Here is a 15,878-nt window from a genome sequence, read left to right on the forward strand (position 1 = left end):
GGAGCGATATAAATTTCTATGAACGTATCGTCAATTAGTATGATTTGATTCTCAAAAATAGAGGAAATGATTATAAGTTACCTGTTGCTTAAACTATATACGTTGTTAATAAAATATTCTAAATGTTATCTAAATGAGAATACTGTAGTTTATTTTTCCATACATTCGCATTTATAATTTCAACACTTTTGTAATCCAGATTTCGCGAAATGAAATAATTATTTACAATTAGTTCGTTCATTTTTCTTCAGCACAACATTGTCGTGTGCAAAGAATGTTTTATGAACAAATGTTCAATTAATGTGCTTTGCCTACACTGTTTTATAATTTTCAAGACGTTCGTTGGAAGAAATCAGAAATTTTCCGCTGTCCCGATTTTTTGCACAGCGAATCTCGTTTATTGGGTATTGCTGTACAAGTTTCAGTTGAAGGGTGAGCAGATTCGCTTGTGCTATGCGTTCTAGACGATTTCACCATCGGTTTGCTATCAACTTTTGTTAACGGACCGCAATCATCGCTCGTTTGATGAGAAATAAATTCCTGTGAATCAAAAAACTCAAGAGCTGACATTCGTTTCTGAACGGGAATCGTTCTAGAGTGTACTGTATCTTCTAACATTTTTAATAAAGACGGTTTCCTCTTTTTCTCGGTACTAGTCTTATCTTGAATATGTTCTTCCTTCTTCCCTATACTATCGCTATCTTGACTTAGTTCTTCTTCTGCTCCATCCGTGCCTTGTGCGTTTTCCTCAATTATGGTGTTCGTTTTCCTCTTACTTGTACCTTCTTCGCAATCCGTCAACCATCTCTGTATTCTTTCCTCCTCTGTTTCTGGACCCTTAAAGTCCGAACGAAAACATTTTCTATCGTCTATACTAACACTTTTGCTTCTTTTGAAAATAAGTTCTTTTACAGTAGAATTTTTATTGGCCTGCAAAGATTTATTCAAGTAATGTGTCAGGGGTCTCGTTTTACCTCCGCTATATAAAAATTTATAAAAATCCATGCGACGAACTGTGGCAAACTCTTGATATTGTAACAGTAAACTAAATATGTGAGCTGGAAGAATATCATAAAAATTTAATTTCGTCTATAAACGTAAAATATTTTAAGATTTTTATGGAATTCGAGTTAATGTACCTATATTTGCCTCCTGCTTTGTCAAGTGTGAATACATCTCGGCTATGTCGTCTCGCAAACTTGTATCACCAAAAGTGAAATAGACCACGGACCGACCTGCTACTGCTGCAGCTATAAGCTGCAACAGTACTTTCAACTTTGGGTTCCCTCGGTAAGCACCGCATCCCCAATTGCCGGTTGCTATTGCCGGCAAATTAGTTCTTTTACTTTCACATCCGACGAATCCCGCGTACGCCTATACAAATTGATATTACTATATATAATACGACTATTGTTGTAACTACAATTAATCAGCGCATTTGCAACCTTATTAAGTTCTCTTCTTATATTGCCTATACTGAATTGCGACGAAGCTTGCTTGAAATGAAGAGCGTCAATGGCAACAACAGATGTTAATCGCCTTTTACAACTATCCACGGGTGTTTCATCGACGAAATCTCCCGTCCATTTAAAGGTGTTACTATAGCCATCATATTTACTATATCTTTCAATGCCGCAAACAACTAAGGCTTCAGTGTCGTCTAATTCTTCCGTAACAAGCATAGTTATTAGTAATTCTGGACAAATTACAAATCGTATTTCCTCTTGTACGCATCCAAAGCCAAGTACACCGCCACCTACGTATCTGAGGATTTCAATTTCTTTAGATATCATGTATTAAAACGACTTATTCAACATATCATTAATTATGGAAACGAGGAATACTTGTTAGCAAAGTCCACTTGCAAGAGACCAGCTCCTTCCATTTCTATCGTTCCTTTGCTTGTAACGTGTAACGGTGGCAACTTCTCTACTTGTTCGTCCCATTTTGGACAATCTGATTTTGGAATATACCGCCGTTGTATTGTTACCACACCTTCTGGAGCTGTACCATGACAATATGTATTATGGTAAAGTTCAAATTCTATTTTCCATTGTAATCAAATTAGACTAATATTAATTGTCGAAATTTAGCTGGAAGGAAAATACAAAATGCACTCACCTTTTGCTGTTACTCTCCTAAAATAGTGAAATATGCATTTCAGTTTTTCCATTACTGATGCGCATCTGTTCCACTTGTCCCTTCTACATGCCGAAAACAACCTAAATAAACGTATACTTTAAAGTGAAATCCGTGTAACTACATATGGATGATTTATTAATGATAAAATAGGTACCTATTAAAATTAATATATGGATATGTGCCATATTCAGACTGCGGACTCGTTGAATTTCGTCTCGGGAATGTACAAAAAAATGCATTAGCCAGTAGGCAGGCTATTTGTAATTGACTAAGAGTAATTGTTGCATTGGTATGACGTTTTAAGAGGGGCACAGCTCCTGTTACCAAAACAGGAAGATGCAGAGCTAATTGAACCATCTTTGGCATTAAAACATCAAAGAAAATGTTCATTTCATCCTCATCGACAGTCTATAAAGAAAAAATAGTATGTAATAAATATCCTTAAAATAGAAATAGAATAGATTAAATTGCTACCTCTGAAAAAAAATGATGCAATGCTGCAAAATTCCAACGTTCTGCATATGTATGATTGTAAGAAAGTATTGCTGTTTCCAATTGCTGTGACGACACAAAACTTTGAAGTAGAGATTCTTGGATTAATTCCCATCTGTTACGGCAACGTCGGGTTCCATCCTACGATAAAATATTAAGACAGACATTATATCACCTGTAATATTATAAATAATATGCAATGGTATTTATTAGTGTATACCTGCTCTACTGGATATAAATTATATTTTGAATGTGGCATTCTTACGAAATCCTGACACCATTTATCCACTTGGTGAGAAGGATAAGGTTTTGGCGCTCCATGTGCAGACAATGGTAACTGTTTTATAAAGTTGTCTAATTACAATCTAGATATAATAAAAAAAACTTTTCACTTAAATCTCTCTTATTCAAATCTTACCGATATTAATACTGTATGAGATGAAGAAAGCGAAATGGATGGGAGCTCCTTACAACCGTATACGCCTAAACCTCTATAAATCTCATCCATGCTCACACCTTTCCAGTCTGGTCTGTCATCTGAAGATTCTGGTTCATCATCATCGATAGACATCGAACTTGCTTCATGAAGTAAAACATGATTAAATAGTAAATTGAAAAAAAATATATGTGTACATGCGATTATTATATATGTGAATCTCTTACAATTATTAGAAACGTCATGATTACTTGTAACATTATTTACTTCATCAAAAATATCTGATAAAAATAGTTCTTCCTCGACTGACAGTCCAGGTTCTGACATTATAGTGGTTCAACTGTAAATATTATGAGTGACATATAATTATGTTTACGAATACTAGCAATAGAGTTATAAATAATGAAGTATCAAAGTTAAAAAAATATATATTTTTTTACGTACAAAAATAAAAATATATAAATAAAATGCATAATACGTCTTGAAAATATATTATCAGTCAGGGTAACAAACAAACTACACGAATTGTTTACTGTCACAATTATCGATGATATTAAATTTTCTTGTGGAAAATTTAAGGTTACTATACACACACAAAATTTCAAGTTTGCGATAAAAGAAAATAATAATTAAGTAATGTAACGAAAAAAAATACTATATTTACACTTCATATTTTCATATTATTCGCGTCTATAGAATCTTGCATGACATTCCGTAAGAATTGAAATTGCATGAAACATGTACAGTAATGTTAGGTCTGTTAAAGAACAAGTCTGTTTAAGAGAAATAATCATTAGGGGAAAAGTATTCCTCAAAGTACAGTCGTAACAATGTAAATAAATTACAAAGTGGGGAAATGAGTATTCCAGAAATTCAGTATTAGCATATTATAGATAAACTAGAATAAAATATCTATGTATCAAGAATATTTTCGCTCCTTAATGTCTTTAAAAGCCAATATAAATCATATAGCATTTTAAATAGTATGAAGACAGAAGGAAAGGGAAAACAGAGTAAAAAAGAGAAGAACAAAAAGGAAATGCAATGGTCTTTGCTTTAGGTGTGGGGATCTCGGACTCTGTCTCGGACCTCCATAAACCTTCAAGCTTCAAAGTCAATGGTTGCCAATGGCGGACTAAAAATTTTTGATCGCGTATTACGCGCACGAGTCTATGTAATGTAATGTATACTTTGTTTAATTTGTGCGCATGTGACTACACGTGCCCGCTAAAATATAACTTTGCAATAACAGTCTAAAGTTTTAGTGTAGGCAAATCATAATTCTATAACATAGACAAGATATATTCATTCATATTTACACTTACGTACTTCTGTTCCAATACTGCTTCAGAAAATCAATTTTGAATCGATTGTTATCCACGAGAATAGGATGCGCTAATTCGAATCAATGTTCAATTTCTATGTCGGTAATGCAGTTAATTTTTGACCACAAAAATTCATGAGTTGTTAGATCTATTGTCGTTTTCGTCTATCTATGACATTATTTCTCACCTCGCAGGCCTGCATGTCTTGTTTAAAATTCTGAGATAAGATTAACAGGTGCCTTCGAGATAAGTCAATGTTTGTATCATATGAACGTTAAAGCCTCATCTTTCAAATGAGAACCAATGAAATATTGAATACTTTAAATTTAGACTCGCATAAAAATCATAAATACGAGAGCCGAATGTAAAAATAATATAATTTGACAGCAGAAGACTAAGGCGAAAGGTTATTATACATACGTATAACACATTATACGGTTCCTCGTACTTTTCACGCAACGATAAATACATAAATGATAACTACGCACTTCTGACCTTTCATGACAGATTGGATTGATCCATTAAAATTGTTTTATTCCGTTTCTCCCAATAAATCACTGCAGTTATCTGCCACTTTGTTGGATACCACCGTATACATAGTATGGTAGGTAAGTTACAACAACAGAATGATTTCACTTTTCGCTAATATAATCAATACTTAAAGTTATGTATAATATTTTATATATGAAAGTTTAAAGTTATAAAGTTCTCTGAATTACATCGTTCGTGATTGAATCATTAAAAAAGATTAAATGTTTTGCAATTGCATGGGATTTATAATTTCTTCGATTGGTAACGTAGTGACGTATGTCGGAATAAAAACTTCATTTCATGAGCTCAGTATAAATGAAATCTCATAGTACGTAGGAAATTAATCTCCCTTTAAAGTGAACGCGTATTATTCAATCAGATGTCTATTTCGTAAAACTTTCTTCACGTTGCGTAAATAGCCGCATCGCATAATAGTTGCGTATACATATATGCATGTCGAACCGGAAATATATTGTCGTCATGCTGCATCGTTGACAGTAATGACAAAAGAAAGAACAAAATCACATACATTCTCATTTTTCTCTACAGTATCAGGATCGTGTGTAACGCTTGCAAATTTAAATAAGGCTAAGAAATGAAATAGTATCGCATTGTACGATTCACTTAAACGAATCGATCGCGTGCACAATGAAGCCGAACTTTTACAACTTCCTTTCAATCTATTATTCTATGAATAAACAAATGCAGCGATTGATAGGATTTTCAAGGATTACATCTGAAAATCTTGTACTTCTTTGAACACTCGCCAATGTCTTTTCACAAATTAAAATGAATTGATATAAGTATCTCGTAAGAAAAATGAAGCGCTGTTAGTGGTTCGTAATTCGGCGGTAGAAAAGCTTGTTTGTTTAACGGTTTCCTTATCGGGATAGGAAAGGAAGGCAGTGTCCACTTAATGAGAGGGCGACAAGCGTGTCGAGCGAATAATAGCGACAGAAAGGGGGAGACCGTTTAAAAAAGGGGAGTTTGATATTGGCGCGCCGCCTGCGCGTAACTAAAATCAATGAGTCCACCCGGCGAATGTGCCAGTGCGACTGAGTGCGACTCCACCGACGACGTTGTGACGGAGCCGCGATTCGGTACAATTTGGTATTCGGTCTTTTCCCCTGTCTTCGGACATTTCGCGAGATTTCCTCTGGAGATTCGTATTATCGTGCGATAAGAACCATGTAAGATTAGAGAGATTGCGATGCCGAGTCCGGAAGACATGGACCTTTGTACCGACAAGGTACTGTCCAAGGGAAGAATACTGCAGGAACTGACGAAAGCTGTCAAATTGGTAAGTGGCCGTCTGCTCGAGGCATAGGACGACGTATCAAGGCCATACGTTATCTATATATGTATGTACATCGCACGCGACTGTATGCATCTACGGATTTAAAGCTACAGCCTAAATCGAACGATCTCGGCAATGCCCACCCAAAAATTTCTCGTCAAGCGTGACTCACCGTTCTGCCTCGAACAAAATTCTGCTTTCCATTTCTCCTTGTTATAGATTCCGGAAACAAAAGAAAAAATATGGAACGAGTTTCACAAAACACTTAACCATGACGGAACAGCTGAAATCGAAGCTGCACGGACACACACGAACACGAGCGCCTTCGTGTGGTAGTGCAACACAGCTCGACGCGTTTTATTGTCTTTCTTGTGTTTTTGAAAGCGGGGTGTACTACATGTGCTCCTAACGTCATCTCGATTTCTGGTTCTCCGTGGTGATCTGCGTCGCGGTTTTCTGCTACGATGCATCCGTGCATCTCTCTCTCTCTCTCTCTCTCTCTCTACTTATCCGTTTCTGCACCTGTCACACAACCGTCTCGAATTCTGCTCTCCGGGATCCATGCAGATCGATGAATCCGTGTCATGACATTTCACGACCGCTGCACTTTTTTTCGCAACTGTGATCAATCATCGACGGTATTATTGCTATCTCATCGAGTGCGATAATCGTTTTCGCGGCATATTATTTGTTTGTATTGTTTTCTGCAAATTCGTATGGAAATCGTATTTTTGGTGCCCGTGTATTTGAAGTGGGAGTGCTATTCAGCCTATAAAGTATTTATGATAGGTCCTTAGGGCTTAGTTAGCTGTTAGGTCTGCAAAAGAGATACATAAGGTTAAACAGCTGTTCCCATGCAACAACAAGTACTACTCTCGGGTCATCTGACTAGTAGTGTCATGGATGCTTATTTGAGAAAGATAGCGGTAGATAGGAACTGCAAGTAGTCCGATGTTACTTTGGCTTTGAAATGAAGATATTGTTCTTGAATGGTCTGACCAAAGAATGAGAAAGTTTTGGGTGCTTTTTGGTAAGACCGTGTTTAATACCATGGCACTCAGGAATCTATGAAGAACATAGAATAGAGTTTTTAATATCTTAAAACATTAAAGAACTCTTATAATAATAATTAAAAATGATTTCTTTGTCTTAAATAGGTATATGCCCAGAGTATATATAGAACGGTAGTTTTGGATGGAGATTCTTGGTTGGTCTATTGGCTAGATCGAGCCCTGCGTCATGGACTACGTATAGAACGGCATGGATATTGGGGAACTGCTCGTGAACTTAGCCATCAAGACACTGTTGTTGTAATACACGCTCTCCAAGGTGTATTAACTTCCATTGGCAAAGGTTTGCATAATCTGCAGAAGAAGTAGGAAATTTGTTCAAGCATGCTCTACTAGCATATTCCTTCGATATACTTCTGAATCGATTGGTAAAAGTTATGGGGTTTTTATAGGTCGAGCATGGCTTTACCACACACTTAGCGAAGGCAGCTTTGAAAGTTACTTAGCCTGTTTGTTACGAGATACGAAAACATTGAAAAAGCAGTACTTCCCACATGCACTTGTTCGGGATGCTGATAAGACCAACCAGCTAGTTAATCTTCTTGCAGGTCTAGAGAATGTATCCTTCACATTGCAATTGGTATGTAACACAAACCTATGTTACAAAATTTCACAATTTAAACCTTGTTTATTATTCAATTTCTTTTCTTTTATCGCATCTCAAATGTTTAATCATATTGCTGAAAGCTAGATGACGATATCGACGTGTGGCCGTCAGCATTCTGTTTGTTTGTTTTTGTAGACTTTTTTCTTACTTTATTTCCTTTGTGTTGATAGCGGTATCACCCCCTGGTTACAATTATCTCAATAATAAATAACGTCTGCCACTTAGCAAACATTGCATGTTCAGTTCAATCTGTTTATATGAATTTAAGGAGCAATAAGTTATCGCTCGTGTACACCTATTTTTCATTTATTCATCTTATATCACCTTCTTTATTTGTTCATGGAAAGTTCTTGATCTCTATATATTTGCTTCAGTGAGATCAAATCGTTTATGTTTTATACTTTTCATTAAGTATTTCCATTCTAACTTAGCAATTGCTTTCTATTTAGGATGTAACATTCCTAGACACTTGCAACTACATGCCCCAGAGGCCTATGAGTGTGATCCCTTCCGGAACCATCTTATCATTACATCTTAGATCGTCCAGTGTATCTTCAAGCTTAGCTTCTCCTGGCGATAGTGGGGTCGCTTTTGATAGCGACATGGATCTCGCGAACGAGACCGATGCTAGCAGCTACAAAGAGGTCAATTTCTCAAATTCATCCACAAAATGTTGAGATATGTTTGTTACAAATGATCATATTTATTTACGTTTTCAGGAAGACTTTAATTTGGAAGAGATCCCAAAGTACAGAAATAACAGGTACAAAGCAACTATGAATGGTTGCATGGAGGACAATAAAAACTTCAGTTCCAGTGATTCCAGTGAGGATGGGAAAACGCCAACGCAGTCGCCCGGGATGGTCTCTAAGTTTCAACCAGCGACGGTGACGAAAAGCGACATAGCGAATCAGAACTTAACTAGGAAACTCGATGACAATGAGCTTAATTGTTCCAGCTTGGAAACTTTGAAAGATTATAGTTTTTATAGCAAGAGCCTGGACGAATCCAAGCTAGATAAAGTAAATAACAAACTCGATAATGGTGTGAAAGAGTTAAACAAGAGAAGCACATACTATAGCGACGGTAGTTACAGCTTTAAACGGAACGTTGATTCACGGAATTCGTACGTGATCAATAATGACACAAATCTATTGGAGCTTAGCATGACCATCTCCGATTGCGAGAACATGGAAGCGCCTTATGGTATTTTGAATACGATCAACATGACGGATGCCAGCATCTTATCGTCTTCTAGCTCGGAAGCTCTGGTGCAGCGCAGACAACGCAAGAAGAAACGTGGGGAAAGTAAAAAGCGCGTTAGCTTTCATGAGGATATCTTGAAGACCATGAAACTGGATGACGACGAGAACTATGCTGACTTCTCCATGAGTTTCTTGACGCCTAACTCGGTTCAGAAGAAGACTGCCCAGAAGGGAAGGTACAGTTGGTGTGCTCACGGTGATTCACCTTACGTTCAGAAAACTGCGAGCACCAGAAACGCACACTCCGATTATTACTCCTACTCCTCGTCGTCGAGTGTTTTCGACAGCGACAGCGAAAAGAAGGCGACGCCAAAGACGTGCGCGGAATCGTTATGCCAGAGCCATTGTAAATGCGCTTGCGGTTTATCAATTTCGGAGCGGGGCGTGCCAGAAGGTCAAGAAGACCCAGGAAAATCATTGCTACCGAAAATGGAGATCGAATTGGAGGACAACGAAGCGCAAGAGGCATACATAGTGGAGAAAGCCTATGGGAACATAGTTGAAGATCCTCCGGCAAAGGTTCAAATGCCTTATTCTTCGAATTCAAAGAAGCAACCCGGTTCCAGCGACTGGACCAGTGTAGATAGCATCGCCATGTCCGATTTAGAAGAGCGTAGGAATAGCAGACACTTAGCTTCGCCGTTGAAAAAACGTAACATGACCTCGATATTAACCGGAGAAAGTAGTAATAAATTGGCGCCGCCGCCTCTGAGACAGGCGCCCTCGAAAACCTCGTTGCTGAACAGATTCCTGAAGTCCATCACGGAGAGGAAGTTCGAGATCAAGAGGAATAAGAAGTCCCCGAAGACGAATCCGCTGTACGTCAAAGGTGTAAAGACTAGTTACGATTCTTTCAAGGACTTCAACGATAATCTCGACCGAGAAATACAGGAGAACGTGACCGCGGAGAAGCAAGAGGTCAGCGGTGAAAAAGTCAGCTTGAAGATGCGAGAGCTCTTCAAGAAGTACATCTATAGGGACAAAACGGAAGAGCTGTACAAGGTGTACAAGGTTCGGAGCTCGTACATGACGAATGACGACAGTAAACCGATGATCGCTTTACTGACCGACAAAACCTTGTATTTAACCGGCACGAAGCCAGATAACACTTACAGCAATCAATTCGTTATTCCTTATAATGAGTTAGACGTAATTATCGTAAGTTCGCTTAAGTTGTACTGTTCGTTGGTAATTTTTCTTTTTTTTTCTAAAATAGACAAATGACTTTCCAGATTGGACCAAATGCACAAACGATATTGTTATCCAATGCGGATTATGAGATGCAGTATCTATTCTCTACTGGGAGTTCTCAAACCACATCGGATTTGATCGCCTACTTGGAAATGGCGATGAGGAGGTCTCCGACGAAGCCTCGACTTCCGGCGGTGAAAGAATTGAGTTACGAGGACATGCATACCTTGAGACAGTCAATACTCAGTGACACTGCTGTACACCCAGTGCGTGAAATTTAAAATAGATGTAGTTCGTTATTAACTGTGGTCCATTTTTTAAATGCACAATTGAATATTTTAGGACGAGAAGATTGAACATTACAATCTAATTTATATGGAGGATGAGTACATGTCGCCTCCCAGTACACCCTGCGGACCGACCAAAGAGGGTGACCTCATGTACAGACCGCACACTTATCAACAACTTCATCCTAATGCACCGACAAATCCCTGGGAAGCTGGCTACTTTGTCTTGAAAGGCGGCGTTGTTTACATGTTCACGGACGCGAATCTACGGCTTCCAATACGAGCAATTCCATTGAAGGGCGGTCTCTGTCAAGGGTGCAGGAGAATTCCCAATTCACATCGACCGCACACCTTCGAAATTCTTTTGAAGCCGAATAAAGCCTTCCAATTCGCCGCCCCGGATGAGTACGTCGCTTCCGAATGGTTGCAAAGTTTCGTTCAAAGTGCTTCGGGATTGTTCGACGCATCCGAGAAAAGGGAACCGCTGCCGTGTAGTCTGATCACGACCACCAAGCACTTGGTTACCATGAAAGAAGTATTTTCTGGTAAACAACGTGGACAAACACTTTCCTGTGCCTCTGTCGAAGATCTGACGGCCTTCAGAGTACCTGTAACGCAACAATCCTGGTGCATACTGGTATGTAGGTGTATGTGTGTGTGTGTGTGTGTGGGGGGGGGGGGCAAATTTGTGATATTTATTTAGATTCTGATGTAAATATTCTTTATATAGGAGTTCTCGTGCCGAGAAGTTCATGAGAGCAGCGGCGATTGGGTGATATACTTCACAAACAACGCAGAATTGTGCACTTTCAGGAAAATTTTAGAGACACTGTGGGCCGATGCGAGTCTGGTATGTTGTAATTTTATAGATCGTAGTGTGCTATACGATATCGCAGTTGCTCTGAATTGGTTAAACTATATATGTTTCAGGGTGAATTTCCTATGGCAACACTTCCACCGGAAGACAAGCTTCATAGACGTTGCTCGGACGCTGGTAAAGAGTTGCAGCTTGCATGGCGACATTTACTGTCTTCGGAGAGCGAATAAATATTGTTAAGGTGTATCGATAGACAATAGTTTATGGCATCGTCGTATACTCGTACAGTAATAGAAACAGATGAAACATAAATGTTGGCGCTCCAGGTAAGTAAATATCAGTACATAATAATACGATGAAACGGATAGCAACGGCTGAAGTAATTAACTAAGCGTCGACGTATAAAATGTTTAACTACTCTTGAGATCGATGATCATGTTCCTCCAAGGAGTGGTGAACGCGCGAAATCATACGACTACAGGATATTTAACGATATATAATATCGATGTGCTAATTTAATAAAAGGGTGCAATATCTTTTTAATAACGTAAATCACCTTGATATTCTATCTTTGATGCAGGATTAAATTTATTGTAAGAACTAATTCGTATCTGAATATGCACTATTGATATCAAGTGATTTATTCTAAAGAAACAAATGTTAACGAAATGGCAGTAAGGTGTAGAGCAGCTTGGACAAGAACAAAATATTCTATAAATTGCTTTCGAAATAATTGTATGACGTATAGTTAACATTCCTTATAGTAATATCGATAACGACGAGAATAGTAATTATTATGACGTAGCTTTCCAATATTATTTTTAATCCCTTTCACTTTCTATGCGCTCGTGATCTGTCGCTTGAAAGTTTTGAGCCTTAGTTAGAATAATCTATAGCTATACAGCATACATATATTAGTTTGTTTTCAATTGTACAGATACGAAATCATATAATCGCGAGATGTAATTATTTTACATCATATCAACCTTAAGGTGCTTTTATTGAATAAGTTGCTATGTAAAATATCGATGATTCTATACTTTATTTCTTTGTATACCGTTGAAATTGAAAATATTGTCGAAGTAAGTGTATCGAGAATTGTTAGCGCAAGATAGTTTCATTTTAGAAAATGAAATTTTTCGTTTTCCTCAAAATCGATTTAAACGTTTTCCAACCGAAAGAAATACATGCAATTCTATGCACCAAAGAGATTTCGTTCAATGTGTGAATTAATTTGTGTTTTTCAAATGGATTCGTATGCTTCTTTTTGTAAGGTCGTACTTTGCGTTACTAGAACTACACGATTCGATGTAGTACATAGTTTGTAAATCACTGTGAATAAAACTGTAACACTGTATGCATCGTTTCGTGTAATCGTGTATTATTGCGATGAAGCATTTGAACGATGAAACGTTAAATTAACAAAAGACTCTCTCTAATTTATGTAATTCTAACATGGAATATTACACGATGAAAATAGGAAAAATTGTGAGAAGCATAATTAGTTTACTGTATTAGTTCTTGAAGCGTTAAAAAATTAAATTCAAATGTTATACTTTCTACGTGCTATGTGTAAGCATACCTATGTCTTAAATATTGTGGTCGTGGAATTTTTGCACAACGTTGACACCGCCGTACTCGACCTTCAAAGTTGCAACAAAACGAATAAAAATAAAATTATGACTAGTCGACAGAATAAAGGAGATTGCCTTTTTCTTACCTATTTTATAATAACATGTCGATGAATTCTATTTCTTATTACATATGACATAACATACGACTTCTGTATTTCCCATTTTTCTTTTAATTATAAAATATTTAAACACAAAATTTCGACAGTGGTAGTTCAAAGGTATACAGATACAATCAATATGGAATTGAATAACATTTCTTCTGGAGCTATACAGTACATTTTATACAATAGAAGAAATACTTTGACCTATGTTAAATCTAAATACTTATATTAAAGATGAATATAATTACAGTTTTAAAAGAGAAATGCAATTATTTGGGTATGAAATGATCAGTTGCTTTTTTTGATCTTCTTGCTTTCTCTATATTCGCTAATGGGTACTCTTCTTTTGCAGCCTCTATATCCATGTTTGGGAACATACGTAAGAGAGTCGCCACTCGATTCGTTTGACGACTACAATTTCAATGATTTTTCATATTATTTTTAATTAAATCGGAGTACTTAAGTTGAATAATGAAATATAGAATGATACGAACTCTCGCAATTTACGTTTACGAATCCAAAGTTTCTCTCTATAAAGTCGTAGGAATTTTCGCACAGCATATCCGCCAAAACCGAAGTGGTGTGTTTTATGCCATTTGGTGTTCATAAACTTTGGTATTACATGTTGCCTCATACGATAGAAGAACCGAAGGCCTGTGAAATAGAATCCATCGTGAAATAAAATGTTTCATAATATTAATAATAACGAACAACATATTGTACCTAGTGCATTATATTGCAATTTTGCCGGTCGTTCTCCATTGACTCCAGTTTCAAGCATATGGTATGCCCTATTCCGTTCACGGACTACTGTTTCTAAGTTAGACATACTGTCCTCAACTTTATCAATTCTTTCAGGATTAGGGAAATACTCGTATTTCTTTTTGTAGACTTCTTCCATCGTTAATAACATATTTCGTTCTTTTAATAATACGTACCTATAGTTTAAATATACATGCAATTAATATTTTATCTGTCATTACGTTTTACAATAATTTACCACAACTTATGCAGATCCTCGTTGCTCTTCAATCTTAATTCTTCTTGCCTCCAAGAACGTCCCACCAGAACACGATTCTTTCCCCAATTTTTCTCGTCATCAAAAAATTCCATTAAATCATTTTGCTTAGACGTGGTATGAATGAACGCGTATCGAAAGGTAGGTGTGCTAAAATGTTCGAAATCATTTTATTCCAGACTCAATGAATCTAAGATTGAAACAACATGAAAGGTTAAGCTATGCAGTTTTTCGCAAATGCAACACTAACGAAGTGCAAATGTTGCTTAAATACAGCTAATGGCAGCAAACTCTAGGAAAATCTTAATAGATTTTGTTAGATTAACTTTGACTGCATGTCAATCGATAAATGAATAAGTATGCAGTAAATTCTACACCTTTCAATGATTCGACTTGACGATACAATTATTAATATAACAGTACGCAACGAACCTGCGAGTGTATGTCGGAGCACTTAGTGAGCTACCAATTGGAGTTAAATATAAATTTGTTAACAATTTTGCCACACTATTTACACTTTTTGAAATTTCTATCGCTTTCGTAAGAGCTGCCATTTTGGCTGCAACACGTTGACTACATGAATGAGTATTAAACATCTGTTTATAGAGGGCTAACACCATGTTGAACAGTTTCTCGTTAGATGTCTCATTGGGATCTTTTGTATATAAGTTGGTCGATTGAACCGCTTAAAGTTGACTCACCGAATTAACCAATATTAATAAAATATAGCTCAAAAAATGCTCTTCAATTGCCCATAATTGCACACTATCCAAAAAACTTTTGGAGACGCCTAGTAACTTTCACGAGAGGCTGGAGACTATTAATAATACGGAATTTCTAAAATAATGCGTAAAACGTGCTGTGTATGACCTACCAAAGAATTGCTCTTTTCGTCTATCCAAATTGCACCACGTTCCACGGGCGACAACTTTAGCAATAGAAAATGAATTTTTAATAAACAAATATATAAAGAATAGAAGTGCGTGCCGTTCGAGACCGTATTATTGTATTATTCATACAATAAAAAGCTGAATATGAAATTCCATGTCTTATATTAGTTATATTTAAATATTTTATACGTTTTATTGATCGATATTATGCAGAATCGGTTTATTTATTGTTAAAAATTGAGAGAACGAATTTAAAAAAGACCGCCATTTGGGGCGAGTGGCGCCTCTTGCGGCGAAATCACGAAGCTCCTTTCGGCGTTCGTTCAGCGCCAATTAGTCCGGTGACAAAACGCTGAAACTACTAGCCAAAATTTTGGCTAACAGTTTGAGCGTTTTGTCACCGGACTAATTGGCGCTGAACGAACGCCGAAGGGAGCTTCGTGATTTCGCCGCAAGAGGCGCCACTGTCGCCCGTATATGCAGAATGCAAGGTCACCAAAAAACATTAATTATGGCAAAATTAGAGCATAAAAATATAAACCAAGGCTACGGAATTGTACAGGGGAATATACTGCATCAATGTCATATTAAAAAACGAATCGCAAAATTGCGAAACATAATTAATCGCGTTTTGAAGTTTGATTAACTATTATGTTAATTACTTATATTTTGTAACGTTGTCATCTGCTTTTTTCACACGATATCGACGCAGTCGACGCACCTCTATAAATCGGTGCCCTTGGTTTATCGTTTTATGCTCTACTTTTGCCTTAAT

At 37.0% G+C, this 15,878-nt stretch overlaps 3 protein-coding genes across 10 annotated transcripts; 1 reads left to right on the top strand and 2 right to left on the bottom strand.

Annotated features, from left to right (window-relative positions):
• Positions 1-125: 125 nt before the first annotated feature.
• Positions 126-6,536, bottom strand: LOC117227368 (poly(ADP-ribose) glycohydrolase). 7 transcript variants are annotated; one of them, XM_033482531.2, is made up of 11 exons: positions 6,396-6,536; positions 3,298-3,410; positions 3,053-3,213; positions 2,855-2,971; positions 2,617-2,775; positions 2,297-2,550; positions 2,122-2,222; positions 1,845-2,004; positions 1,446-1,764; positions 1,140-1,374; positions 126-1,058 (listed from the first exon to the last, which is right to left on the bottom strand). In XM_033482531.2, the coding sequence occupies exons 2-11, from the start codon at positions 3,395-3,397 to the stop codon at positions 331-333; spliced, it is 2,334 nt and encodes a 777-aa protein (XP_033338422.2). In that variant the 5' UTR covers positions 3,398-3,410; positions 6,396-6,536; the 3' UTR covers positions 126-330. The 7 variants fall into 7 exon arrangements, with proteins under 7 accessions (XP_033338422.2, XP_033338425.2, XP_076378021.1 ...); XM_033482534.2 differs by lacking the exon at positions 6,396-6,536 and adding an exon at positions 4,891-5,782; XM_076521906.1 differs by lacking the exon at positions 6,396-6,536 and adding an exon at positions 4,400-4,849.
• prd1 (pleckstrin homology domain-containing protein pruning defect 1) lies at positions 5,988-13,160 on the top strand. 2 transcript variants are annotated; one of them, XM_033482527.2, is made up of 9 exons: positions 5,988-6,226; positions 7,381-7,576; positions 7,686-7,873; positions 8,350-8,544; positions 8,620-10,323; positions 10,398-10,622; positions 10,699-11,280; positions 11,374-11,493; positions 11,574-13,160. In XM_033482527.2, the coding sequence occupies exons 1-9, from the start codon at positions 6,137-6,139 to the stop codon at positions 11,688-11,690; spliced, it is 3,417 nt and encodes a 1,138-aa protein (XP_033338418.1). In that variant the 5' UTR covers positions 5,988-6,136; the 3' UTR covers positions 11,691-13,160. The 2 variants fall into 2 exon arrangements, with proteins under 2 accessions (XP_033338418.1, XP_033338420.1); XM_033482529.2 differs by lacking the exon at positions 5,988-6,226 and adding an exon at positions 6,660-6,861.
• Positions 13,161-13,332: 172 nt separating this feature from the next.
• Positions 13,333-14,848, bottom strand: mRpL47 (mitochondrial ribosomal protein L47). The gene is made up of 5 exons (XM_033482540.2): positions 14,646-14,848; positions 14,196-14,363; positions 13,919-14,133; positions 13,690-13,849; positions 13,333-13,606 (listed from the first exon to the last, which is right to left on the bottom strand). The coding sequence occupies exons 1-5, from the start codon at positions 14,831-14,833 to the stop codon at positions 13,465-13,467; spliced, it is 873 nt and encodes a 290-aa protein (XP_033338431.2). The 5' UTR covers positions 14,834-14,848; the 3' UTR covers positions 13,333-13,464.
• Positions 14,849-15,878: the final 1,030 nt, after the last annotated feature.

The sequence above is a fragment of the Megalopta genalis genome, chromosome 5 (assembly GCF_051020955.1).
Source record: "Megalopta genalis isolate 19385.01 chromosome 5, iyMegGena1_principal, whole genome shotgun sequence".
In the NCBI taxonomy this organism is placed as follows: Eukaryota; Metazoa; Arthropoda; class Insecta; order Hymenoptera; family Halictidae; genus Megalopta; species Megalopta genalis.